We start from the raw sequence: 25,580 nt of genomic DNA, 5'->3' as shown, positions 1-25,580 counted from the left end.
CCACCGTATTTGAGAGGCTTCATAAATTCTTCCAGTGGGATAGGGGGAACTAGGGGAAATACATGCACAGTAAATGTTGTGATTTTAGGTACCCTAAGAAACAAAGTGTCAGTTGGTTAAGCATCTGAGCCTTGATGTCAGCTCAGGTCGTAATCTCGGGCTCCTGGAACAGAACCCCCCCCTTCTAGCTTTCCTACTCAGCTGGGAGTCTGTTGAGGATTCTCTCTCCCTCTTCATCTGCCCCTCTGTCTACGCTCTATCTCTCTAATATATATATTTTTTAAAAAGAAAAGAGACAAAGTGCCTCATTTGTTTGGAGGTAGATGGACCTAGGCTGGAATTCCAATTTCACAACTTACTACATTGTATTTTTGAGCAAGTTATTTAAACTCAGTTTTGGAGTCTTGATTCTTTGATTTGTTCAAAGTAATAAGCAAATAATATCTATTTCGACTGAGCTGTGAGCATTAAATGAGAACACATACCCAAAGGCTGGCAAACAACCAGCAAAGTACTTGGCACAAAGAAGGCTCTCAGAATGCCTTTCTTGCTTCCTTCCCCTATGATGGAATACAAACTGCAGAATTCACAGCTATTATTTAGGTTCTGTGTTTTTTATTTTTGGAGAAAAGCTGAGGCTTGGTAGAACACTTAACTATGGTAAACTATTATTTCTTTAATACAATTTAATTTTTACAACGGTGTATTGTCCTGACATTCTACTTAGTGACATTTAATAGTTATTGTTCTGGGATGTGGATATGAACTATGAAACAATTTTGTGTTGTGGGATCAGCTCTGAAAGTGGGATTTGGATTGACTTCCCAGTTATCAGCACAACTGTAGGAAAAAAATGTGTGTAGAGGAGAAGAGCATTTCTAACTGCTGTGTTGCTAAGTAATTTAAACAAAAATGATGTGCAAATACACGCACTGCTTTTTTTCTCTGGGCCAAATGTTATCAGAGATCTAGTGCTCCAGGCCAGTAGCGTTTTACAACAGGTTAGCTAGCTTTTGAGGAGTCAAAGGGTAATTGCCCGAGATCCTAGGTTGATTAAGACCATCTCATGGAGTCACTGAATCTCTAGAATGGGACTGGTTATTTTAAATTTCTGCCTTTAAGGTCAGGATTATGAAAGTATGCGAACAAGGGGAAGGGGGGCGTGACGCCTTTTTCCCCACTCCCGGGCGTTAGCCGCCGCCAACTGCCGCCGCTGCTGCACCCACGTGGCAAGTGCAGACAGCGCAGCGCCGGGCGGGGGCCGGCGGGTCGACCCCTCCCCTCGCTCTCCGGCCCTTCCCGCCGGCCGGCCGGGCGCCCGCTCGGTCCTCCACCGCCAGGGGGCGGGCGCGGCTTCCCGGCGGCGGGGGCCCATTGGTCGCGGCGGGGAAGCGGGGAGGAGGCCCAGCGGCGAGCTGGCTTCCTCCAGGCCACTCGCGGGGGTGAGGGGAAGCGGGAGGAGCCCGGGAGAAAGCGGAGGAGGGAGCAGGAGGCGGCGGCGGCGGGTCCCGTCGGCCTCCGGCAGCATTGACCGCTCAGAAGCCGGAAGACAGGCGCGAGGCCGGTGAGACGGACGGGGAGGCGGAGGGAGCCGCGGCGGAGGGCGGGGAGGGAGGGATGGTGGGCGTCTGAGGGGAGTCGGGGACCCACCGTCACCTTCATCCTCCGCTCGCGCGGCCACCGCCGGCTGGGGGCGGGCCCCGGAGCGCGCGCCCGGGTCGTCGTGGCGCATCCCGCGGGGGGGGCGGGGGCGGGCGCAGGTAGGACCGGGGCCCCCGGAGTGCGGTTGGCCGGGGTTCGGGCCGCCGCTCCGCGGGTGCATCCCCAGCTCGCTGTCTCCCTGCCCGGGTACGCGGAGGGCGGGGCGGCGCCTGCACCTGGCGCTCGGCTGGGCGCCCCGGCCGGGCTGCACCTGGGTTCGCGCCCTGCGGGGGGGCCTCCGGGCTCGCCGTCGGAAACCCGGGCCCAGGGCTCTACAGAGGCGGCGGTGAACTGGTGTTGCAGTGGTACTCTGTGGAAGGCCGTCTTGGCTCACTTGTAAAGTTTCAGCGTCTCCTAAACTGGAGGTACTTCTCATTTTTAAAATTCATCCAGCTCATGGATATTCACTGCATTGATGAATGTACTGTTCCTTCTTTCTTTTTCTTCCCCATTTTTTTTTTTTTTTTTTTTTTTTTTTGGCTACTGTCCTCAAAATTCTCTACTCTGTACCACGGTTAGATCTAGATCTAGATCTAAATAATATAAATGACACATTGATGATTTGAGGTTGAGCTGTGTTTCTTCATCTTCTCCCCGATCCCACTCTTTTTAAGTTTCATAAAATACAGAGCTGCTGTCTAATCGACGCAACCTTTTGTTTTTATTTTCTTAAGTCAGAAATATATGGATACAAGATAGGATACTAGGTAGTATTATATTGCTTACTGGGCACTGTGCTATATGCTTTCATATGCACATTTATTCTCACCAGCCAGAGTTCTTTTATCTTTCTTATTTTTACACATGAAAATGTGAACTCTAGAGGTTAAGGTTGATGGTGACAGAAGATGCCAGACCCCTTGGACCCTTGACTGCCTTGCAGGTTTAGGGGTATACTGTCAGATTTACCAAGTTTTTGGAAACGTTGCTAATATTTGTACAGTGCATCATGTAGTACAAAGAGATCTCCGTTTAACTTAGAAAATAAGGTTAATAGCTTATGCTCTTGGCATCAGTTCAGGTCATATCATTAATTGTATCTCTTTCAAAAGGCCCCCAGTCTCTTGAGTTCTCTAGCTGTTTACAGAACTTACCACCACCCCGCCCCCCTTTGTACAGGTGTTAGAAGCTTTCTTTCACAAATTCTATGTAGTGTGTTCTCAGCTCGCTAAAGATTAGCATTTCTTGATAGTGAGAAATGTAGAGTCCAATGCAGTGATTCTCAACCTGGGATCTTTTAAAATTGAACACAAATGAGGCTTTTTAAAAAGGCCACAGGCCACATTCCTCAAAAATCCCCATGGTTGGGAGGGCACTTGTGTGTTTCAAAAGGGAATCTGGGTTAAAGTGGCTTTCAAGATATTTTGTTATTTTGTTATAATTACAAAATTTGGATTGCTACCTTAAGTGTTGGTAATTAATATTTAATAGTTGATGAAGATACATTAACAAGGAAAGGTAATTTGAGAGAGGGGCAAGAGATTGTTGAATGGCAAAAAGTGGTTGTCTCAGTTTTGGATTATCAGAGTCTTTTTTTTTTTTTTTTGACCACCTATTTTAAATCTTAAATGGTGAGCGTTAGTGTTCAAAAATTCATTTAAAAATATTGAAGTACCTCCTATGTGCCAGTTATTATAGGTATCATGGATACTATGAATAAGATAGGCCGGGCCTTCATAAAGCTATTTTCTTTGAGACAGTGAGTCTTTCTCTCTCACTCTCTCTCTTTTTTTTTTTTCTTCATTTTTATACCCATTTCTTAAGCTGAAAGGTGCAAGACCCAGGAATCAACAAATTTTGGCCCTAGGTCTCATAAAAGTCCAGCTAGTTCAGAACTTAGTACAGTAGCAAACATTTGTTTTGTACTTAGTCCAGAAAGATTCCTGTCCTTCGGATCACACATCTGGATTTTAAGCCATAGTTCTGCGTTTAGCTGCTTCATAAGTGGCATTGACCAAATTATTTAATTCCACACAGAGCCTTATTTTCTTAATTTGGGGAGATTGAGCAAGATTCCCAAGATATTTAAACTTTAAGAGGTTTCGTGACTTCTATTCAGCTTCTAAAATAGTCAGCTGACTCTCTCAGAGGAGGAAATTAAATGTTCCAGTTTTTCTAAGTTTCCACTGCATACCCACTGGTATTCTTTCATTCTCTTTTTCATTGGCCTCCTCCATTTGATTGAAGCTGTTCTAAGATGACTTATATTTCCCTGATTTCTAATCCAATTAATTTTTTCATCTACTCTTTATGATTTTTCTAGTCTTACTCTGGTCAGGTTTTTTTGTTTTTGTTTTTTCCCGATTTCCTTCTTTAGGAAATTCATTCAGCATAAAATTCACCATGTTAAGGTGTACAGTTCAGTGGCATTTAGTACATCCACAGTGGTGTGCTGGCGTCACCTCTATTTAGCTCTGAAACACTTCATCATTCTGGAAGGAGACTTCATATCCATTAAACAATTACTCTCCATTCCCCCTTCCTTTGAGCCCCCGGCAAGCACGAGCCTGCTTTCTGTCCCTGTGGATTGACCTGTCCTGTATATTTCATATGAATGGAGGTCGACAAGGTGTGCTCTCTCAGGTCCAGGTTCTTTGACTTAGCATGATGTCCGTAGGACAGCATGGAAGAGTACTTCATTCACGTTATGATTAACTGATATCCCACGTATGGATGCAGTCCACATTTTGTTCATTCATTCATCCATTGATGGCCCCTGGTGAGTTTTTGTGTGCTGGGGAGAAAAAGTTAGGCTGACATCTGTAGCAGGGAGTCAGTTCCTGAATTGATTTTCATCACCAGCTCTACACGACTTAAGGCACAGTATGGTATCAGGCATATTATCGATACTATTCAGTATCTACAACTAAGTGATCATTCAGTGTGTTTTGAAGGATCAACAAGGATGGACTTCTTCCTTGGTTCAGGAACTTTTACCCCAGAAACTTCTTACTACCTCTTTGCAAATGGCTGCTGTCATTCAGCTTTTGTGGTAGAAATGGTACACCATCCAGGACAGACAGAAAGGCTCTGCTCCTCCATTTCTTCACGTGGAAGGTTTGACTGACAGCACTATGTCTGCTCTGGGTCAGTGAAATTCGCAGACTATTTAAAGGCAGTTTTAGGGGCTCCCTGGGTGGCTTAGTGGGTTAAGCCTCTGCCTTTGGCTCAGGTCATGATCTAAGGGTCCTGGGATGGAGCCCCACATCTGGCTCTCTGCTTACCAGGGAGCCTGCTTCCCCCTCTCTCTCTGCCTGCCTCTCTGCCTACTTGTGATCTCTCTGTCAAATAAATAAATAAAATCTTAAAAAAAAAAATAAAGACCATCAGTGCAGCAGCTCTGTGGGGGAATTCTTAAACATTCATTCAGAATAGGAACTTGTGACTTCTCATCCGATACAATGTAAAATAGTTTTAGGAGATGAAGATAGTTACACTGTGTGGAAATCTGTGCCTTTCTCTGATCTTTTTTGTTGTTGCAGTTTGTGACCTGGACACTTCTTTACCCTACGTATGTGCAACTTCTTACAGTTAAAATGTATTTCGTTTTTATTTCTGCCATTGTTTTCAATGATACCTGTTTCTGTCTGTCCATCTTTCTTTTCCAGGATGGTAAGGTGTAGGATTAAGTGGTTTACGTTACAGCTGTTTAATCCACAGTTGTAGAACTCTGAGGGAGCTGGCAGAACTAAATGTCATTTTTGTTTTCTGTATTTGGCATGTTGGTGCTCTCAGTTACAGAAATCTGATCACTGTTTAATTTTTTCCACTGGATTATAGCTTTTTAAGCGAAATTCTGCTTTGGTAGGTGAGGAGAAACTGCAAGAAAACATTTGGGTAATTTTGAATCTAATACCGTTGTAACCATTGCAAACGAGAGTTCTCTTTGCTCTATTCCTCAGTACATTATCTCCAGATTTATTCCCTGCCCCCCTTTCCCTCCTCACCCCAACAGGAGACCTGGCCCAGAGTCAGGCTGATTTCCATTCATTGTTAAGGAAAGAATGAAATTCTTGTTTTATGAGTTTTACCTTTGGGCTTTTGTGGCCTAGATCTCCCTCACCCCCTGCTCCCATCTCCAGACTTCTCTGTGTGTTTGGGTTGCTGTACTGTAGATCTGAAGTTCTCAGATCCAAGTGAGAGTGAGAACCACCTGGGGAGCTCATTAACATGCAGGAGTTTTAATCCTCCTAGGGATTCTGGGCTCAGGAATTTGCATTTTAAAAAGCCCACCAATAATGGTGGCGTCCATGCTGTGAGTTACATTGTAGTTAAGGCTTCGAAGAAGCAGATATGCTGTTTCATTGAGCCTAAGATATTTGTAAGGTACACCATTATTTTATATACTACTGTGGGGGAAAATGTGGTTGTAAACCTCATCCCAGTTTAAGATATGTTATAATGAGGGAAGTAGTGTGTACCTCGGAATCAATAAAATCATCTCAGGTGCCCCCGGAACCACAGGCCCCTGTTAAAGTAAATGATTAGTATGAGTCATAGAAGCCATGAGATACAAGAATTACAGGGTAGCATTTCTTCAGATCTTTTACCACATAAAGTGTTTGTTTACAATACAATTTAATGTAAGGTGTCCTTACCTGGCATTTATCTGTAATGAAGATTATACTGATGACTTGTTTTAAAAGGCAGGCTAGCTGGATGGAAGGGTGTAATGCACTCCAGTATGGCCCCGTATCATTTTCCCCCTATCCATTTCCAGTCCATTTATATGTTGGTAGTTCAGTTCAGACAGAAGTCTTATTTCTGGTTTCTTGGTACATCAGTGATTTCCATTTTGTAATTACAATTCACTGAGATATTAACGTAATGTCACGTTGACATCATGGGCGGCTTGATTGTTTGATTTCTGTCTTATTTCCTTTTTCTGTTAGAGTCCCTGCCCCTCATTAATGCCAGCAGCTGGTAATATCCTTGTATACCAGCCATCCCCTGTCCTGTCTTGACTGGTTACAGGGTATCGTGGTAATAATCCGAGTAAACAAGCACTTTTTCTCTGAGAAAACCTGGACCCTGGCTGCCAGCCCAAGAAGTGCCTTCATGGCGTATGAGGTACTGAGTGACAGTGCCTGTGGGTTCGAACAACCCTTTCTCCGCTAATGAGAATTCACCGCAGGACAGCCCCACGCAGTGCTTCCTTCAGTGGTATCATCTTTGAAAAGGAAATATTTTTGTCAGGAAGAAGTCGGTTAGCCCTGTTAGATTTGGGAGGGGAAGCAGAACACGTGTCCATTCAGTTTTTAATCACCCGAAGTATTCACAGAAAACCTGTTTTAAAAGCTTGTTGAACCACTGAAATATTTCCGAAATCTGATACCTCAGAGTTCTGAAGAGGTAAGAACTTTAGGTCTCTAGCTAATTTAGCTTGGTTGAAGGAGTTGTCCTAGGGAGTTCTTAACGTTGGGATGAATCATGTTGAAATATGTCTGCTCTTGGGAAGTAGCGTGGGTGGTCTGCCAAGTATGGCTGCTTCTCCCTCCGTCTTTGGGGTGAAGTTGGTCTAGGAGAGGCACCTGCCTGATTTTACTTCGCAGGGCCCTTTCACCTTTTTTTTTTTTTAAGAACTTTTTATTTATTTGACACACAGAGAGAGAGAGATCACAAATAGAGAGGCAGGCAGAGAGAGAGAGAGCAGGAAGCAGACTCCCTGCTGAACAGAGAGCCCGATGCAGGGCTGGATCCCAGGACCCTGAGATCATGACCTGAGCCAAAGGCAGAAGCTTAACCCACTGAGCCAGCCAGGTACCCCGCCCTTTCGCTTTAGTAAGTGGAGAGACAGGTTGATATTTATACTTTGTCGTATTTCATTCTTAGAAGAAAGGCGTCTTATCTAGCTGCTGTAGATCACGTAGTTTTCAGAGGGTTGCTCTCTCTACTCCCTGCCAGGAGAACCAAATAAAAACAAGGTACAGTTGCTTACGGTGGACTGTGGAGGAAAGCAGAATTCACCCAGAACAATCCCAGTACGCTTCATATTAGGCTCTGGTTAGCATTCTAAAGGGGAGTTACAACTGGCTCATTTGTGCTTTTTCATAGCATACTTTTAATTGTTTGTTTCTTAGCCATAATTAGATACTAATCCTCTTTTAGTGTAATTTGAATATGATGCATTACAAAATAAGAAAAGCCAGTTGATGGTAGTTGAAATAACGTAAGAAATCTAGGCATAGATTATATCCCTCTCTTTGCAAAGTTTTCAGTAGGAAATTAAGATTCCATTCCAAAAGACTTTTTTATTGGTTCTATTGAGCCATTATTTCAGTTTCTGGTCTGTTGCTGTAGTCTCACCTTTTTGAAAGCCCCTTTGCAAAAGGAGTAGTTACATTCATGTTTTTCCTCAGTGATCGTCTGAAAATGTGGTTGTTCTTCACATTATAGAATCCACGCAGATCTCCTCTTCCCATTCCCAAAGAAAAAGGTATGTTGATTTTTTGCTTCTTTTTTCTTCCAGTCGAAGGAAGGTTAGTTTGGTGCTTAAAAACCTGGGATACTTTTCTATTTGTTAGGTAGTCACTTAAAATTTTTTTCCTTGAGGGGTGCCTGGCTGGCCAAGTCGGTTAAGTGTCCGACTCTTGGTTGCTGCTCAGGTCGTGATCTCAGGTTCGTGAGATCGAGCCCCGTGGTGGGCTCTGCACTGAGCTTGGAGCCTGCTTAGGATTCTCTCTCTCTGCCTCTGCCCCTCTCCCCTACTCCTGCTTGCATGCACCTCTATCTCAAAGCAAAAGAAAGAAAATTTCTTTATTACCAGGTTATACCTACCCAGTGTTTAAAAGGTGTGTAACGTGTAGATGTTAAAGTGGAAGATTCTTTTAATTGGCTGCATTTTCTAGGGTTGAGAATCAAGAGAGGCCTACTAGTACTGAAATACTCTCTTAACTTAGTAATTGGATTTTTAAAAAATTAACTATTTAGTGTTAATAACACCAAATTCTATTAAATTCATAATATTTATAATGATGAGAGCAGCTCAGATATCATAATCAGTTTTTAAATGTCCTGGTTCTTTCAGATGAATGCAGTCTTCTCCCCACTCTTCATTCTGTTATTTCAACAATGTTTCCAGCCTGACAAGGGAGAGTCTGCGGTGAGACAGGGGACTTGATGGGAGTCTGCAGCTACTGGAGTGATAGTTTGTTGTTGTTTTTTAACGTAAAGATTTTTGAGAGCTTAATATTTGCAATTTTATTTATTTATTTATTTTTTAAAAGATTTTATTCATTTATTTGACAGAGAGATCACAAGCAGCCAGAGAGGCAGGCAGAGAGAGAGGAGGAAGCAGGCTCCCTGCTGAGCAGAGAGCCCGATGTGGGGCTCGATCCCAGGACTCCGGGATCATGACCTGAGCCGAAGGCAGCGGCTTAACCCACTGAGCCACCCAGGCGCCCAATATTTGCAATTTTAAAAGTTGATCAGATATCTGATACATATAAACCCACTTTAAGCCTATCACAAAAATAATCCCTTTTAAATACCTATGTAAAGAAAAGTGTAGTGTCCGTCCTCCTCACCAACATTAATTTTACAGTTAATGAAATGGGTTGTAATAACATTCACTTTTATCCATTTCTTTATTTATACCTGCTGGGATTGCTTTGGAAAACATTCCAGAGTCTAGATTCTACCTGTCTTTGCTGTGGGATGGATTGCTTCCTATATAGGAGGGGAAGGATTTTTTTCCTTCCCTTTGAAGAAGCTCCGTTGTGTTCCTCATAGAGTTTATGCTTCTTCCCCTGGAGAGCAGCATGAGTGTGAAAATGTATGGCGGATGCGTACAGATCACAGAATTGAGGCTGGTTCTGTCTGTCCAGCAGCTCAAGTAGTACTTCCAAGAGGACGAATAGAAGCATTGTGGCACTTGTGTCCTGCAAATAACCCTGCCAGAAATGTTGGAATAGTAGAGCAAGGTCTATTTTAAAACATTGTTTTTAGTTTAAATTTTATTTTTGATTTCTCGGTCTCGGTTGTCCGATTACCACCCATGGGTCACTGTGGCTCATGAGCCAAGGTAGGTTTTTAAGTTTTTAAGTGATTGGGGAAAAAAGTCAAAAGGAAAGTATTATTTGGTAACTTGAAAACTTTACGAAATTCAGATTTCAGTATTCATAAAGTTTTATTGTAACACAGTGGGCCCATTTGGTTCCATATGTCTGTGGCTGCTTTGCAGCTACAACTGCAGAACAGAGGACTTGCTATGGGGACTGTATGTATGGGGCACAAAATCTAAAATATTTACCGCCTGGCCCTTTTACAGAAAAAGTTTGCCAACATTTGCTCTGTTTTGTTTGCATAAATGGAGGCATTTTTTTTGCAAATTATTTTTAACGCCATACTTCTCTTTGTAAACTACATAAGAATACCACCCCCCCCTTAGGTGTAGAGTACTTTTGTTTTCAGGGTTTGCTCATTTCCTTCTTTAACTGCTCTAGGACTGAAAATGTAATCTCCTGTGGTGTGATTTAGAGCAAGCCTGTGGTCGGTCTGGGTTCTCTAGAGATACTGCACTGAGAGGAGATACGGTATCTGAGATTGATGGATAATCATAAGGAATTCACTGCCTCGGTTGGGTTGTGGAGGCTGAGAAGTCCCTGGCAGGTGGGGGAGCCAATGACGTTCCTCCATCCAGAGAACCGGGAGAGCTGGTGTGTAAGTTTTGATCCCCATTCAAAGGCCGCTGAGGATGATGTTCCAGGTAGCAGACTGTGAGCAGAGAGCAAATTCCCCCCTACTCAGATTTTTGAGTTCTGTTCAGGCAGCCAATTGGATGAGGCCCATTTTTACTGGGGAGAGTGAACTGCTTTACTCAGGTATCAGGCTCAGCCAGAAACACCCTCACAGACAATCCCACAATAACGTTGAGCAGATATCTGGGTGTTCCATGGCCCAGTCAAGTTGACACAAACAATTAGCCATCCCAGGGCCTAAATATACTTCTGCTTACCCTGACCTTTGTTTTTCTCTGTCCTCTTGAAAAGCTCTAGTTCGCGTATTAACAGTCATCTGAACTTTCCTCACTGGTGCCTGTGACGTTGCCATTTGACCAGAACCGAGTTAAAGTTGGGTTGGATTAAGGGATAGTTTCTTTGCGTTTGTGGAGAATGACTTACAGTACTTTGTCCCAGTTTAGTTGATTGTCGTTGGTTAGTATGACATCAGTGGGTGTTTCTGTCTGCTTCATTTTCTTCTTTCTGTCTTCAAGGGGTGATCTCACACATGTGCTTAATCATTCTGACGAATGTCGCATCTCTGGAGTGGCTAGTTGGCAGCACAGGTTGGCAATTCCCAGAGCAGTCTGCAAAAGCCACATTGATAGGCATGGAATTTGGACAGCAAGTCGCTTCTATTAGAGCATGTCAGCAAGTGGCTGAGGTGCGAGAAGCGTGTTTGTGGTATCAGCTTGTTACTCAGCCCTCGTGTGACTTGAGACCAATCCCTTGACCTCATCTCTAATGCCATTGAAACACACTACACCTAGCGGTCTGCTGGAAAGATTACATAAAATAAGCATGTGTACAAAAAACACTGCCGAATGCATTATTACCTAGTTTATTTTAATTGGCAAGACCTTCCCCTCCTGGTAAATAATTGCTTTTATGGCTTAATTTATTGATATAAAATGGCCTTGTCATTCACCTGTTGTAATTCAAGTCTGCTTCTCAAGGAGAGAATGAAAGTATCACTTGGCTTGTGTTTTTATCTGTTGTCCTCAAATTGATTGATTCTAGGCTGAGGCCTGTTGATGCAGGCCTCATTTTAATAAAACTTGACCAAATTAGAGTAAAGTCGGTCGTTGGGTTAAAGGAAATGTTTAAATGACAAGGAATTCAAAGAAATTCAGGATGTCGGTCTGAGATCCTAATGTGGGACCTGTTCTGTAGTCTGGGTCACAGACTTACTATTCCGTTGGCCCGGGGCACCGTGGTGGCCCATCCTTGCAGTGGACTCTCAGGTGATTGTGCACTGCTACGTATTAGCAACCCGATAGGATTTGAACATTTGTTTTAAACACTGAAATTTGTTTTGACTGATGCTACACTCTTGGGCAGCAAAGGTACTATCAAAGGTTTTTTGGGTTTTGTTCCTTTTTTAGTGTATCCTGCAAGTGCTCTTCCTGCCACCAGTATTTTGGTTTGGAAAATAGCTCTAATTTTTTTTTTTTTTTTAAGATTTTATTTTATTTATTTGACAGAGATCACAAGTAGGCAGAGAGGCAGGCAGGGTGGGGTGGGAAACAGGCTCCCCTCTGAGCAGAGAGCCCGATGCGGGGCTCGATCCCAGGACTCTGGGATCATGACCTGAGCTGAAGGCAGAGGCTTTAACCCGCTGAGCCACCCAGGTGCCCCAATAGCTCTAATTTTTAATGAAAACCTATAAATTTAAAGAAAACCTATAAATTCTTTCACCTATTGCTTATGGATTAAAGAAATGTGAATTTCTAGCGAAGGACTTTTTACCCTTTTGCTGTTGTGTTAATTTTCTGTGAAGCTGTTTTATCCCTGCTTTACCATTGGAGGTTCAGCCTGAGGCTTATGCCAAGTATATTCCACTAAATTCCTGCTTTTTTCTCCTTGAGATGATTATATGTAATGATTGTCCTTGTTTTTAAATGTCCTCCTGAGAAGACAAGTTAGGAATGACTTGGAATTAGCAAGCTGTGAGCATGTTCCTTGATTTGCTCTCAGATATATCCAGTACTTTTCCCTTATGCTGGCTGATCTGCACTCTTGCATCATGAATTTGTCGTAAGCAAACGAATTAAAAATATGTTATGGCTGAGATTTTATGAGATTTTAATTTAGAGATTTTATGAAATGTTCTCTCAGAAATTAGTGGAAAGCATGAATTCCTCTAGACATTTCTAGTTGCTTTTCGTGGTCCTATCAGTATCAGTGTAGAAGCGGGCCTGCGGGACAGTGTGGTTAGGGCGCGGGCTGGTGAGGCCCTCACCGCAGGGTACAGGGTGTGGCCTCAGCAGGGAATGGAAAGAGTGAAAAAGAACAGCATGCCTCTGGCCGACCGCTTGTCCTGCTTCCAGAAAACTTTTCTAGGCCACATTCAGATAAGAGCGAAGTTATTTTGGAATATTAACTGGGAGGAAAGGTCTGTGTGTGTTGTGAGCGTAGTGTTCCATTTTGCTGGAAGTCAAAGGAGAATTTGAAACCAGTCAGGGATTTCATTTGAAAAGCCAAGGATTTTTTTTTCTTTTCTTTTCTGCTTTTATGTGATGACTTGCAGGTACTTTAGTATCTGTTGTTTTCTTTTAGTATGTTTTCTTTTAGCCTGTGGATAAGTAGTTAGAATAAATAGGTCAATAATACTGGCTTTTCGTATTCTGTTCAGATAACTAACAGAGGAAAAGAAATCAATAATGCTGCATTCGTTCACTGTTAGTTTAAATGTTGGTATTTTCTTGAGGGCAAATTGGGCAGAAGAAGGGAGCTCTCCTAAGAGCACTGGCCCCTGGGTGCTCACCACCTCCACTCTGGCCTGTCTCTTACCGGTGAATGAACAAACTGGGTGTCTCACTCCCTTTCTGTGCCCTTCAGGGATGCGCTGCTATTCTTATTTAAAACATTGTGTGAATTACTAGATCAGGCATCAACATTGGAACAATCAGTATCAAATACAATCAGTCTAAAACAAAGGTATCAGATTCATTCATCGTTTTGAATTCCTCTCCTGTACCGGTAGGTGGATTAGACTGAGAGAGACCGCTGTCTAGTTAAACCTGAGCATGAATTTCCTGTCAAACTCATTCACTTGCTTTTTCGTTTTCTTTTTAAAATTTCACCTATCTGGAGTTACTTCCTAGGAGGGAAACACACATATACAAAGATCTTTTTTTTTTCCAGCATCTATTTCTTGTTGTTCATAGAATAATATTAGAGAATAGTTTATTTGATGTGTAGCATACACTGTCAATAATGGTAATTACCAGAATATTTAAAACTGTAACCCTGTACTTTTGAATATATTCTTTTACAAACTTAAATTGAAACCATGAAGAGGAAAAGGATCCTGGTATTAAAATAAACCTTTGCTGTAAAGTCCTTGTCATAGTTCCCCTGAATTCTGTTGTACGAAAAATGAAGTAGCATTGTAGACTGGGGCGAGCCCGAGAAGGGGAGCCAGCAGACCTGTGTCCCAGCCCCATTTCTTCCAGTAACGTGTTCCACGCCTGGACGAGCAGCATCACCTCTTTGGACCTCACCTGCAAACTGGAAGTCTGGGACTCAGTATCAAAAGTTCCTTATAAGTGCAAAATCACTGAGAGTAATAAGGGGCATTATCTTCCATTCACATGCTTGATGGCAGGACTTCTCGCAGCTCTTCGCCGAAGTTAGGGAGCTAGAGACACAACGGTATAAAACACGGACCCCGCTCTCAGGAGCTTTGTGTCCCAGTGGAAGGAGCCAGGCCCCGTGTCCATACTGGTAGAAAACTTAGAAATGTCATGACATTTGTCTAATTAGTTTATTATATATACTTCAAATCCAACTCAATCTTAGGCAGGAATGCTCATTCTAGACCTAATGATGTTTGCCTTTTCTTTTGATTTTAGGTTGTTTAATGAAAAGTGCCATAGACTGAAAAACGAAACATGAGGGTAGCAGGTAAGATATTTAATTCAGTAGAAAAAGTTTTATTTTTTGCATAACTTGTTTATTTAAATGGCTAATGGAGAGAGTAAATAATCTTTTTCTAAATTAAGAACAAAGCTTATATATATAACAGACTAAATCACTACTTCACCTCCTTTTTTATGTAGTCAATACATCACAAATTGGACAAACTTCTGTGAAAAGTATACAAAATTTTTTTAAGTTATGGCTTTAATGTTTGTGTTCTTGCACATTAAGTTTATTTGCCTAATAGAATAAAATGCCCGTATAAATAATAATTTTGACAACCTAGTGAGACTGATTTTTGGTTTTGCTAAATTCTAGCTTTTTGAGAGAAAGAAGTCATGAAGTTTAAAAGCCTACATCTTTTCTATATATTTACTTAAATAGAAACTAGTGTACGTGAACAATTCAGTAAAATGTATGTTTGCTTAAGGGAACATTTGCTGGTTCGAGTTCAGTCTGCATAAGGGAGGTTATGTGTAAGAACATCTGTTCCTTAGGCAGCATATTGAGGACATCGCAAAACACAGCTTGATGTTCATAGTATTAAGGTAACTATCTTTAAACATTATAAAAAGATGCATAAATAACGGGAGAGGCTGATGACCTCTTCCTGCCTTGATCATGAAAAAGTGTGTGTTCTCCCGGCCCTGCCTGTCCTTCAGCACAGCCAAGACCCTAGAGGAAAGGCACACTTTACCTAGAAATTTCTACTACATGTTTTGCCAACATAGAAGGTAACTTGTAATTTCTCAAAAGCAAGATAGTCTTTCTTGTAATTATCATCTTCTCACCAGCAAGCCAAGTTATTTTCCTATGGGGCGAGCATCTCTTAGAAGTCTCTAAAGTCGGGGTGAGTGAACAAATGAGGCTGTGTGTCCTTTTGTAGAATCAGGTGCAGGTGATCCAACATCATGCTCATTAAGCAGAGATACCCGGGTTCATAGATGGCCTTGTGGAAATTTAGAAATCTGGACCCTTTGGTCATGAACTTACAAAACTATCCCTTTTTGAGTAGCTCTTCAATTGTTGAAGGAAAATATTCCCAGAAACTAAAAGCTCGTTTTTGGTTTAAAAAATGTATTACAGTGTCTTTTTTTTTTTTTTTTAATGATCTTCGAATACGTCAAGACTGACTATTGATGATCACATGTCTCCACATTATTTTTAAAAAGTACATTAATTAAACATGGTGATTGAAATAATCAAAGCAAGTTTTCTCTTCCTCATGTAATTCTACATTCATTCTTGTTGAAGTTAAATTTTCATTTGGTTCATTTCTCCAATTCTGGCAATTAATTCCAAGGTTAATTGATAAATAATTATTCACTGAGTACTTATTTTATGTTTGGCACTGTTCCTAGTATAGGTCTTGAAGGGATTGGTTTTGATGAGCAGAGAGAGAAAATTAGCTGTTAATTTATTGCCTTTAGTGTGATCTCTTCTAATTTAAGAAAATCTGGTTGCTTTGAAATATTACTATAGCCTTTCTTTTTACAGTAAGGCAACAGTGTCTAAAGAGGATGCTTTTTGGTTTGTGAAAAATAGGGATACACTCAGATTAGTGCAGTCCATGGCTAGAAGGAAGAGAGAATCTTACAGAAAGTTAAGAATGGGGGGACTGTGGTGTGGTATGGTCAGGCCCCTTTATGTCCAGAGTTGGATGGTAACTAGCTCTGGAGGAGACCTCTATGTAAGGGAAGTTCTAGAACTCTACCAGTATGGAGGTGCTAGTCTGTGCTAGTCTTCACTTGCCTGCTTCTCTCTGGGACTGTTTATTCTGTTACCAGCACATTTCTCCATCTCGAACTTCTCCCTGCCTTAGAGCTTTTATATCCTCCTAGTTCCTCTGATAGTCTGTTGTCAGTGACTAGGTCTTGGTTGAAGACTCCCTTCCGCTAGTAACTAGGTATGTGACCTTAGGCAAGTGACCTAAAAATTTTCAGCCTTGATTTCTTTTCTGTAAAATAAAAATGATACCTTGAAAAGCTGTGTAACTGAGATTGTGCTTATATAGCATTTAGCTCTATGGAAGGCACTCAATAAATGGTGTGTGTGTGTGTGTGTGTATGTGTGTGTTGTATACGCGGATGTATATATGTACGTGTGCATGTATCTGATGTCTGTGGTGTATATAGCTTGTCTAGTGTAGGCTCAGGTCTCACTTGGTATTGAATTTAGTCTAGAACTTTGATGTATTATAACCTTGATATTTTATTCATTTTAATATTTTAATCTTAAACAGTAACGGTTTCATGTATTTGCTGTAAGGGACAGGGAAAAGTTATCTTTGGTTGCACATGCTCGTGATTGCTAGGAAATGAGTGGTGAAGACTGTCATGTGATACACAGTCTTCAAGACTTTGGTCTTAAGTGATCACGAAGGAATGTGTCACCTCTCACCATTCATCTGTTTAGCAAACACTTGGTGAGAGTGCGACTATGTCCAGGCACTCTGCTAGATCCTTGGGGGTAAGAGCTCAAAGCCTGTTGGTATTCTGCTCTTTTCTGCACTAAACATGTAAGCAACTTGTAGTTGCTTTTGAAAATAAGTGATTTTTGGAGGGGAGAAGGTCAGAAGCAGGAGGTGCAGGGGTTGATTCAGTTAGTAGTGAGCTTCTTCCCCACCGTCTCATTTCTGTGTTTTTGGAGCGTTTCTAAATAGAAACAAGGAGCTCTGTGAAGCCAGCACTTCTCAGTGGTCACTGGCCCTTGGCAAGCATCTGCAGTCCATTCTCTTCCTGCTCCTTGAAGGATATAGTCTTAGTTGTTTTGGGTTAGGAAATTAGAACGAACATACAGTCCTTCTTTACTCTTCCTTACCTACTGAGTTGAATTTTGGCAGTGTTTTAGGGGAATGTGGTAATTTGGTGTCAGAACGGAGTACTGTACCAAGCACCGGGCCCTGTCAGGATCCCTGGATTCTGGGCCTTCTGCTGCTACTGAGTTATTTGTTATCATGTGCAGTTGCCTGATCTCTGGTCTTTTGTGTCCTTAAGGGTGGGGAGATGCCTGTTGATCCCACCTGCCTATTCTAGATCAATATAAAGTAAACTTTTGGTAAGAGAGGGCAATGGAGATGGTACAGGCAAATATTAGTATTGTTCCTGAATAACTAATGAGATGCTCTGCGATTCTAGGGGAAAGAGGAGGATGTTTCTTCCCTGCCATTTTCCATTTCCTTTCCTGTCTTACACTTTCTTTTTTTTTTCTTTCCTAGATTTGCCTAGCTGTGGGAGCAAAAGACTAGTCATCGGTTCCTGTTAAGCAGTCAGTTAGCTAGCAGTGGGCAGTGCTAACTCTGTAGGGCGCTCAGAAATGGTTAAAGATAGGAAGGTCTGAAAGTCTACAGGTGTGTCTTGATGGAGCATATCATGAAATTGCACTATGAAGCGTAGGTGACAGGTGCCAGATGAAGTCCTCTGGGATTCGGGGAGGCTAAGTAGAAGGATGGGTACTCTCGTGCGCCATCCTGGGAGCACTTGTCGGCTCTAAGAGATAGGTGTTTTGGTGATAGGACAGTAAACCTGTTTCATTCCACTTGAGAGTTCCTTCCTTAGCATCATGGCTGTTGCCGTGGCAGCTCCACAATGTCCAGTGTTTTTGCGTTACCCCTGTAGAGCATTGCCCTTTAAATTTGGAAAGGATTAAGACCGTAGTTGGTGATGGTGTTCCATTTGCCATGGTACTTTGGTGTAGTCAGCCAGCCCTTGATAGCAGGTTTGGTTTGTTGTTGTTGGTGGTGGTGTGGTTTTGTTTTTTTCATGAGAAAACTAGGCAGATGAGTCAAGCAGTCCTGTGTTTGGGCTGCTAGCCAATCTGATAATTCTTTGATCAGGAAAATCCCTGACCCTGATGGATGGTTGGTGCAGTTTGTGTTGTAACTCCAGTAAAACTAAGATCCAATAGATAAAATTTATTAGTTTTAAGAAATTTTTTTATAAACTTAAATTTTTTATGAAAATGCATTCATAAAAGTTGTGTGGTCTCATAAGCTCATGCTGAATTATTTCTGCCCTTTTCTAGGTGCTGCGAAGTTGGTGGTAGCTGTGGCAGTATTTTTACTGACATTTTATGTTATTTCTCAAGTATTTGAAATAAAAATGGATGCAAGTTTAGGAAATCTATTTGGTAAGTTCCATTTTTTCCGCCTTTCTTAAGTCTTACTTTTGATTGGTTGTCTATACATGTTTACCAGTTATCAGCTTTGAGTCACTCTGCTGTTTAGTCTGTCTAGAAAAGAAAATGTAATTATATCAATAAGTGTGACCCATTAGAATATTCTAGAATATACAATAGAAAGTCTTAAAATTAATTTGGTATAAAGCATGAATCTTATATTCAACATTCTGAGTAGATTTAATGGGGTCTATTTCATTCATGTCTAGGACATTAATCATGGCATTCTAAATGAATATCCTGGACGATAACACGCACTATTCAAGTCGGGTGCTAGAAAACTTGGAACCAAATCTAGCTGTCAGCTCGCAAGTGGAATCATGATAATGCATTTTAAATACCAGCCATAGAAATCCATCTTGCTTTCCTACCTTTATTTCCTCCTGCATCATTTTTCTCTCTTTACCAACTTATTTAATGCTATATTATAAACAACCATTGTAAGCTACTTTAACTCAGTTTTAAAATAAAATTCTTAAGTTAGAAAAATTAACTTTTGAAATATTTGAATAAGCTTTGGTTGAAGCATTGTTTAAGGTATTAAAAAATTATGCATGAAAAGTGAGAATATGAAACCTAGAAACAGTATTTTGACCCATGAGTCAGAAATCTGTTGGAACAACTTTGAGATCTCTGGAATAGTGAGTTTTGCTTTCCATAAATTAGTATTTGGAAAGGATCCCAAAACCTCGTTCACTTCTTCTCACATCTAGTTTCAAGACTCCCATGAACCGGTAGTCCTCTAGCTTTAATATCAAAGGAATCTCCCTGGGGTTTTGGTATGCAGACTTGGATTCAGTGTCTGGGATGGGGCCTGAGAGTCTGTATTTCTAACAAGCTCCCAGGTGATGCTGAGGTTTCTACTCACACATAACATACTGAGTATCATGGCTTTAGACAATTCTGTTCTGTAATCATCAGTTTCTGTATAAACATTTTCAGGTGACTTTTCTTGAAATAACTACTTAAAAGTACTTTTATATTGCACTGAATTCTGTCTTTTATACTCCCCAGTAGTATCAGTGCACTGACCTTCTGTCTCCTGGAGTGCTCTTCCATACTGACGAGCTCTCAAATAGTTAAACCGCAGTCATCCTCCTTCAGTCCATCTTTTTTTGTAAGTTTTCATCTCCAATTATGGAATTCCCCATTTTGAACCATTTCTCTCAGTGTACTGGCTATTTTCCTCCTGAACCATCTGTTTTTCAACACCCATTTAAAAATGTATCCGGGGAGGGGGGAGCGTGCCTGGGTGGCTCAGTTGGTTAAGCGTCTGACTCTTGATTTTGGCTCAGGTCATGATCTCAGGGTCGTGAGATCCAGCCCCCTGTCAGGCTCCACACTGGGCATGGTACCTGCTTAAGATTCTCTCTCTTCCTCTCCCTCTGTCTGCCGCCTAAAAAAAAAAATCTATCTCTCTATCTCTAGGATCCAGCATCGAGCAGTCATTACAAAGTACAGTGACATTTGACTTCTGCCTACTTCTGTTGCTCTGAAGAGGCCAGTCTGGTGTCCTTTGAGGGCACAGCTGGTTCAGTTGAATAATGGGGCATAAAAACCCTGAAGGCATTGAGGACTTGTTCAGGGTCACTGGTGAAACAATGTGTATGGCCAGGTCACCTAAGAAAGATTGATGGTAAGGGGAGAAGATTATGGAGTGGTAGTTTGAGGCAGAAGCAAGTTGAAGTAATGTAGAGACTCACTTGTCTATAGACTTTGGGCAAAGATTCAGGGAATTACATGTCCATGGATGAGACTAAACAAACAAGAAACAGAGGGTCCTTGAAAGAAGGGAGGCAGTGAGGAATTTTAGAGGCAAAGTGGGAGGTTTGGGGAGTAGAGAAGGAAAAAATGAAACAAGATGGGATCGGGAGGGAGACAAACCGTAAGAGACTCTTCCTCTCGCAAAACAAACTGAGGGTTACTGGGAGCTGGGGGGGGGTAGGGAGAGGGTGGTTGGGTTATGGACATTGGGGAAGGTATGTGCTATGGTGAGTGCTGGGAAGTGTGTAGTAAGCCTGATGATTCACAGACCTGTGCCCCTGGGGCAAATAATACATTATATGTTAATAAAAAAATTAAAATAAAAAAAAGAAGGGAGACAATGGGACCGTTGGTGCGAATTAAAAAAACTACTTTGAGAAAAGGCCCACTGTTTTCAGAGAAGAGTCTCGGGCAAAGCCCCAGCCAGCGCTTGCCCCAGTTTGGCTCTTCATCTCCAGTCCGGACCGTCTGTGAAACATCACAGGGACCTTCCATGTCTGTGTCTCGTCCATGGTATCTGCCTGTTTCATCGCTGCCAGAGCAGTTCTCTTACTAGTCATGAACCTTTAGTACTTCCGACGACTGGAGAGTAAAATCAGAGTCTCTGCTTAGGATGCGGCACCCTCAACCTGCCTCAGCCCTTCTCACCTGTTCTCTGCCCCTCCCCTCCTCACCCCGTGCCTCTCACTCCCTGCGCCACCGGTCAGCCCAGCATCCGGAGACACACACCCGGCCTTGCTCCGGCCCATTCCTCACGCTGCCCGTCTTTCTCAGCCCCCCTTCCTCCGTTAATCCTTCTTGTTTCTCAGAACTGCATAAATGCCCCTTCTGAGATAAATTAGATTTGAATCTCCCTCTTTTCCTATTAGAATGTGTAACTTCTTTTTTTGAACTGTTGGTTCCTAATGCATAGTATTTATGTCTCAATTCGGCACTGATTTTATTCTGCCTTACGTAGAATAATGTCATTTATTTTCCATGTATCTGTTTACCCTTATTAGAGAATGACTCTTAAGGGCAGTAACACCTTGGTTCTTCACCCGGCTCTCGTGCTGGGCCGTGCACGTAGATGGTACACACTGATTGAATGGAGAATGAATATAGTTTTTTTTGAGGATTTTAATTTGAGGATTAGGATTTTTACGTGGGGAGGAACAGTATTTCCAAAGTGGGATTCATTTAAAACTATAATAGTTGAAAAGCCACTGGTAGTCTGCTATGAACAGAGGCTGAGCTACTTTAACTAGGATAGTTGTCTCTTAATTTTCATTTTGATTTTTCCTAATTTTGGGAATCTGTAAGGTTTTATGGTGTGTTTTAGGTAGTGTATTTACACTTTCTTAGGGCAGATGGCTTATTTTGGTATCATAGCTGAAGTCATACACTGTATCCACAAAACCTTACTGGATTCCAATTTATTGAGTTGTTGAAAATTTAATTTGTTATATTTTAATTCTCATCATAGAATTAATTGAGCAAAGATGGAGATAGGGTTGTCTTTGCCATTTGCTTGGCATCGAACTCAGTTTACCAAAGGATGATTGATAAGTTTAACTCAACATTAGAATTGTTTCTATAATCAGTATACTGGTGGGTCCCATGAGGTGAACTATAATAGTTCTTTTAGTGGTGAATTTTTCCTTTTTTTTTTCCCCCTGTGTGGATATAATAGCTTATTTGATAGTTTTATAAATTTAGATTCAGGTTGATTGTATAGTGCTGTTCCAGAAAAAATGAACTTAATTCTAGAATGGAAGAATGAAAAGTGTTGCTCACAATTAGTTGAGATTACTAAAATACATTGTGATTTTTTTAAAAACAAGTTTTTCACACAACTTTTTGAGATACTTGTGGGTAGATGCACATGCATTCATGAGAAGTAATACGTAGAGATCCTGCCTAGGATCTTACATAGTTTCTCATATTGGTGACATCTAGCAAACAAACGATCTATAATATCACAACCAGGATATCAATGTGGAAACAACATGTGAGTTTTAGTAATGATTGCATTTTAACAGTGTTAATTTTCAGCATAGATACTTAACAACTAGTGAATGTATTATACATATTCCAAATTATTTTTGTAATATATAACTAGAGTACTTACTGTTCTATTGAAGTTCTATTGAGTTGATTTATCTTTACCCTTTCAGATTTAAACCATTGAAGTGGTATAAACATCAATTACTTGACATTATTAAAAACTAAAGTATGAAATCGTCCTGATTTCTGTAGCTTGACTTGTTGAACAGCATTCATTGATGAAACCCAAATCTGAAAAGAAAATTCTAAGTGAATTCATTTTCTCAGCTTATCCGATTAAGAGTAGATAATAATGATTAAGCCATTAACCTTTTTCTTGAAGAAAGTAAGTGTTCGGATTCTACTTGATATGTTACTTATTTCACAGATATTGGAGACCTTTGTTTTTCAGTCATTTTAAATTATTTTTTAAGAATTGTTCAGTGATCATATAAGCCGTAAAAACAACCGGTAATTTGAAAATTAAATTCAGTTAACGTAAAAGATTCAGCAGTGAGCTTCTTTAGCTTTCCAAAGATATTTTATATCTAAACCATGTAAAAGTTCAGTTTATCTTGATGCAATTTAATCTTGAATTATTTATGATAAATTTTCTACATTAAAAATAAAGTGGTACCTGGCTGTTTATTTTCTTAAAATATAAAATTTTTAAACTTAAAAAAATGCAAAGCAAATTAAAAAAATGTTTATTATTGTTCCTTAAAGTGAAAAGTTGTATATATTGAAAGAAATCAAGAATTAAAGCTGTCAAGGTAGTCGCAGGAATACAAGTTGTAGGGAAGGAGGGATTTTTGCTGACATGCTGTGCCTGTACTCTAATGTGGAGAACATCCTGTTTTATTTGTGAAAATTTACCTGCTTGGCTCTCAGGTATTAAAATTCTCAGAATTTCAGGCTTAGTAGAGGGCTTTTGGTTTTGATAAAAGATAAAAATTAGTTTTCATCCGGTCTGGAAAGAAAAGTCTTTCCAAGAGTTGTTTGTTATTTAAAGATTTGATTTTATTTATTTATTTATTTATTTATTTATTTATTGAGAGAGAGAGAGAGAGCGAGCGAGCGCATGTGCAGTCGAGTGGCAGAGGTACAGAGGGAGAAAGAGAGAGAATCTCAGGAGGACTCAAGCTGAGTATGGAGCCCAGTGGGGCTTGATCTCAGGAGATCGTGGATGCCCTGAGCTGAAATCAAGATTTGGGTGCCTAACTGACTGAGCCACCCAGGTTCCCCTGTTTGTTTGGTTTTTTTTTTTTTGTTTTTTTTTTTTTAAAGATTTTATTTATTTATTTGACAGAGAGAAATCACAAGTAGGCAGAGAGGCAGGCAGAGAGAGAGGAGGAAGCAGGCTCCCTGCTGAGCAGAAAGCCCGATGTGGGGCTCGAACCCAGGACCTGGGATCATGACCTGAGCCGAAGGCAGCGGCTTAACCCACTGAGCCACCCAGGTGCCCCTTGTTTGGGTTTTTTTTTAAACCTTTAGCATCTTTTCTCTTTACTCTTACACAAAGTAAATGGAGGTGAAGTTATGTATTTAAAAGCCTGATGATTAAGAAACTGGTTTTCCCTAAATCCTATCCCAGTAACATTTTTTGAATTGAATAGCATTTATCCCTCTCTTCTTTTTTTTTAATCTCAAATTTTACAAGCAAACTAGTTTGACCATGTTATAGGCTCATCCCTGACTTTTCTTCTACCTCCCTTTACTCAGCCACACTCTTCTCTGGGCATTAGTTGATTATTGATGTCTCTAAATTCTGTCGTCAGCCCCCTGACTTTAAATTCAGTGACTTCTCTGGGTGGCCTTATCCTTTGTCAACTTTTCTGTTTGTATCTTCATCCCAGATCTCATTTAGAGCTGGGTTTGAGACTTTCCCACTTGGATCTTCTCCAAGTATCTAAAATTGACAGGTCCAACACTGACCCATTCCCTACCCCTATCTCCTCACTAAGCTATGAGCATCTGAGTGCAGACATGGTGTTTTTATTCATTGGTTCATGTGAATGAATAAATGAAGACTTCTAAAGCCAAATGTCCAAGAGGTAAACTTGATTTCTCCCTTTCCATCATCCCTCCATCTGGTCTGTTCACAAGTCCCATCAGTGTTGCTTCCTTAGTTGTTCTGAACTGGTCTACTTGTTTCAAACCCACAGTCATTAACCTTTGTTCTAGCTGCTGCATGCTTTAGCAGCATCCTTGCCCTCGTGGACCCTTTGCCCTGGGAGTCTTGAATCATCTGCAGTCAGAAGGGTTGTTCTGAAAGCTCCCTGTTCTGGCTTCCTGCTCTGAGCAGGACTAGCAGTTTTTATGCATGTGATCAGAGGACCTCGGACATTTCCCATTTTGTAATGCAGCATGAGTTTGGGTGCTAGAGTGAAATAGGACTTTGAAAATTATTTCTGGGGGTGGCTGGGTGGCTGAGTGGGTGAAAGCCTCTGCCTTCGGCTCAGGTCATGATCCCAGCATCCTGGGATAGAGCCCCACACGGGGCTTTCTGACAGGCAGGGAGCCTGCTTCCCTTCCTCTCTCTCTGCCTGCCTCTCTGCCTACTTGTGATCTCTGTCTGTCAAATAAATAAATAAAATCTTTAAAAAAAAAAAAAAAGAAAATGATCTCTGCCAGTTATTAATTATGACTTGAAACAAATCGAATCAGTAAACCTCAGTTCCCAGTTTCTTTCTCTTTGAAACAGGGATGATGATTGAATCAGTAATACAGGCAAAAATACTTGGTAATACCCAGCATATATGAATGAGCTCTGTTATATTACCTCTGTCCTAATCCCACTGTCTTTCTTGTATCTTGTTACCATAAGTTAAGCATACCAGAATTTCTGATTTGAACAGTGTTTTTCAGTAAATACCTTAACACCTGCATCTGATGATATGTGTTTGTTCAGGGCAAAGTGAAGTTGAGAATATCTAGTGTTTATGCTGCTAATTGCTCTTTGGGCTTTTATTTTTTTGTTTACAAAAGTGAGAGCATTGGACCAGGTGATCTCTAGAATTGATGTTTCCTTTACTTTTATGACATAATTAAGGAAATTAAAAGAATGAGCCTAGTAGTCCCAGCACTCTAATTTACTAAGTAATTTTTTTTTCTTCAAGTCTTTGTCCTTATCCATGAATACTTTTTGTACTTCTAGATAAGGCTTTTGTTTTTTTGCTTTATTTCATACATTAGACTTTCTCCATGTTACTCCATTGCCTTTATGATTTCAGTGGTGCATAATATTCTGAGTGTTTTATAGAGTTAACG

At 41.0% G+C, this 25,580-nt stretch overlaps 1 protein-coding gene across 2 annotated transcripts in view; it reads left to right on the top strand.

Annotated features, from left to right (window-relative positions):
- The first annotated feature begins 1,292 nt into the window (after nt 1-1,292).
- FAM3C (FAM3 metabolism regulating signaling molecule C) overlaps nt 1,293-25,580 on the top strand; it is a 54,063-nt gene continuing 29,775 nt past the window's right edge. The window contains exons 1-3 of one of the 2 annotated variants that reach the window (XM_047694417.1): nt 1,293-1,564; nt 14,279-14,330; nt 18,369-18,473. In XM_047694417.1, coding sequence (XP_047550373.1) covers nt 14,318-14,330; nt 18,369-18,473 — 118 coding nt within the window. In that variant the 5' untranslated portion in view covers nt 1,293-1,564; nt 14,279-14,317. Of the gene's footprint in view, nt 1,565-1,977; nt 2,068-14,276; nt 14,331-18,368; nt 18,474-25,580 lie in introns of those variants that run through there. The other variant, XM_047694418.1, reaches the window with a different exon arrangement.

The sequence above is a fragment of the Lutra lutra genome, chromosome 11, assembly GCF_902655055.1.
Source record: "Lutra lutra chromosome 11, mLutLut1.2, whole genome shotgun sequence".
NCBI lineage: Eukaryota > Metazoa > Chordata > Mammalia > Carnivora > Mustelidae > Lutra > Lutra lutra.
The sequence above is the reverse complement of the archived record's forward strand: the minus strand, read 5'-3'. Positions and strand labels throughout refer to the sequence as shown.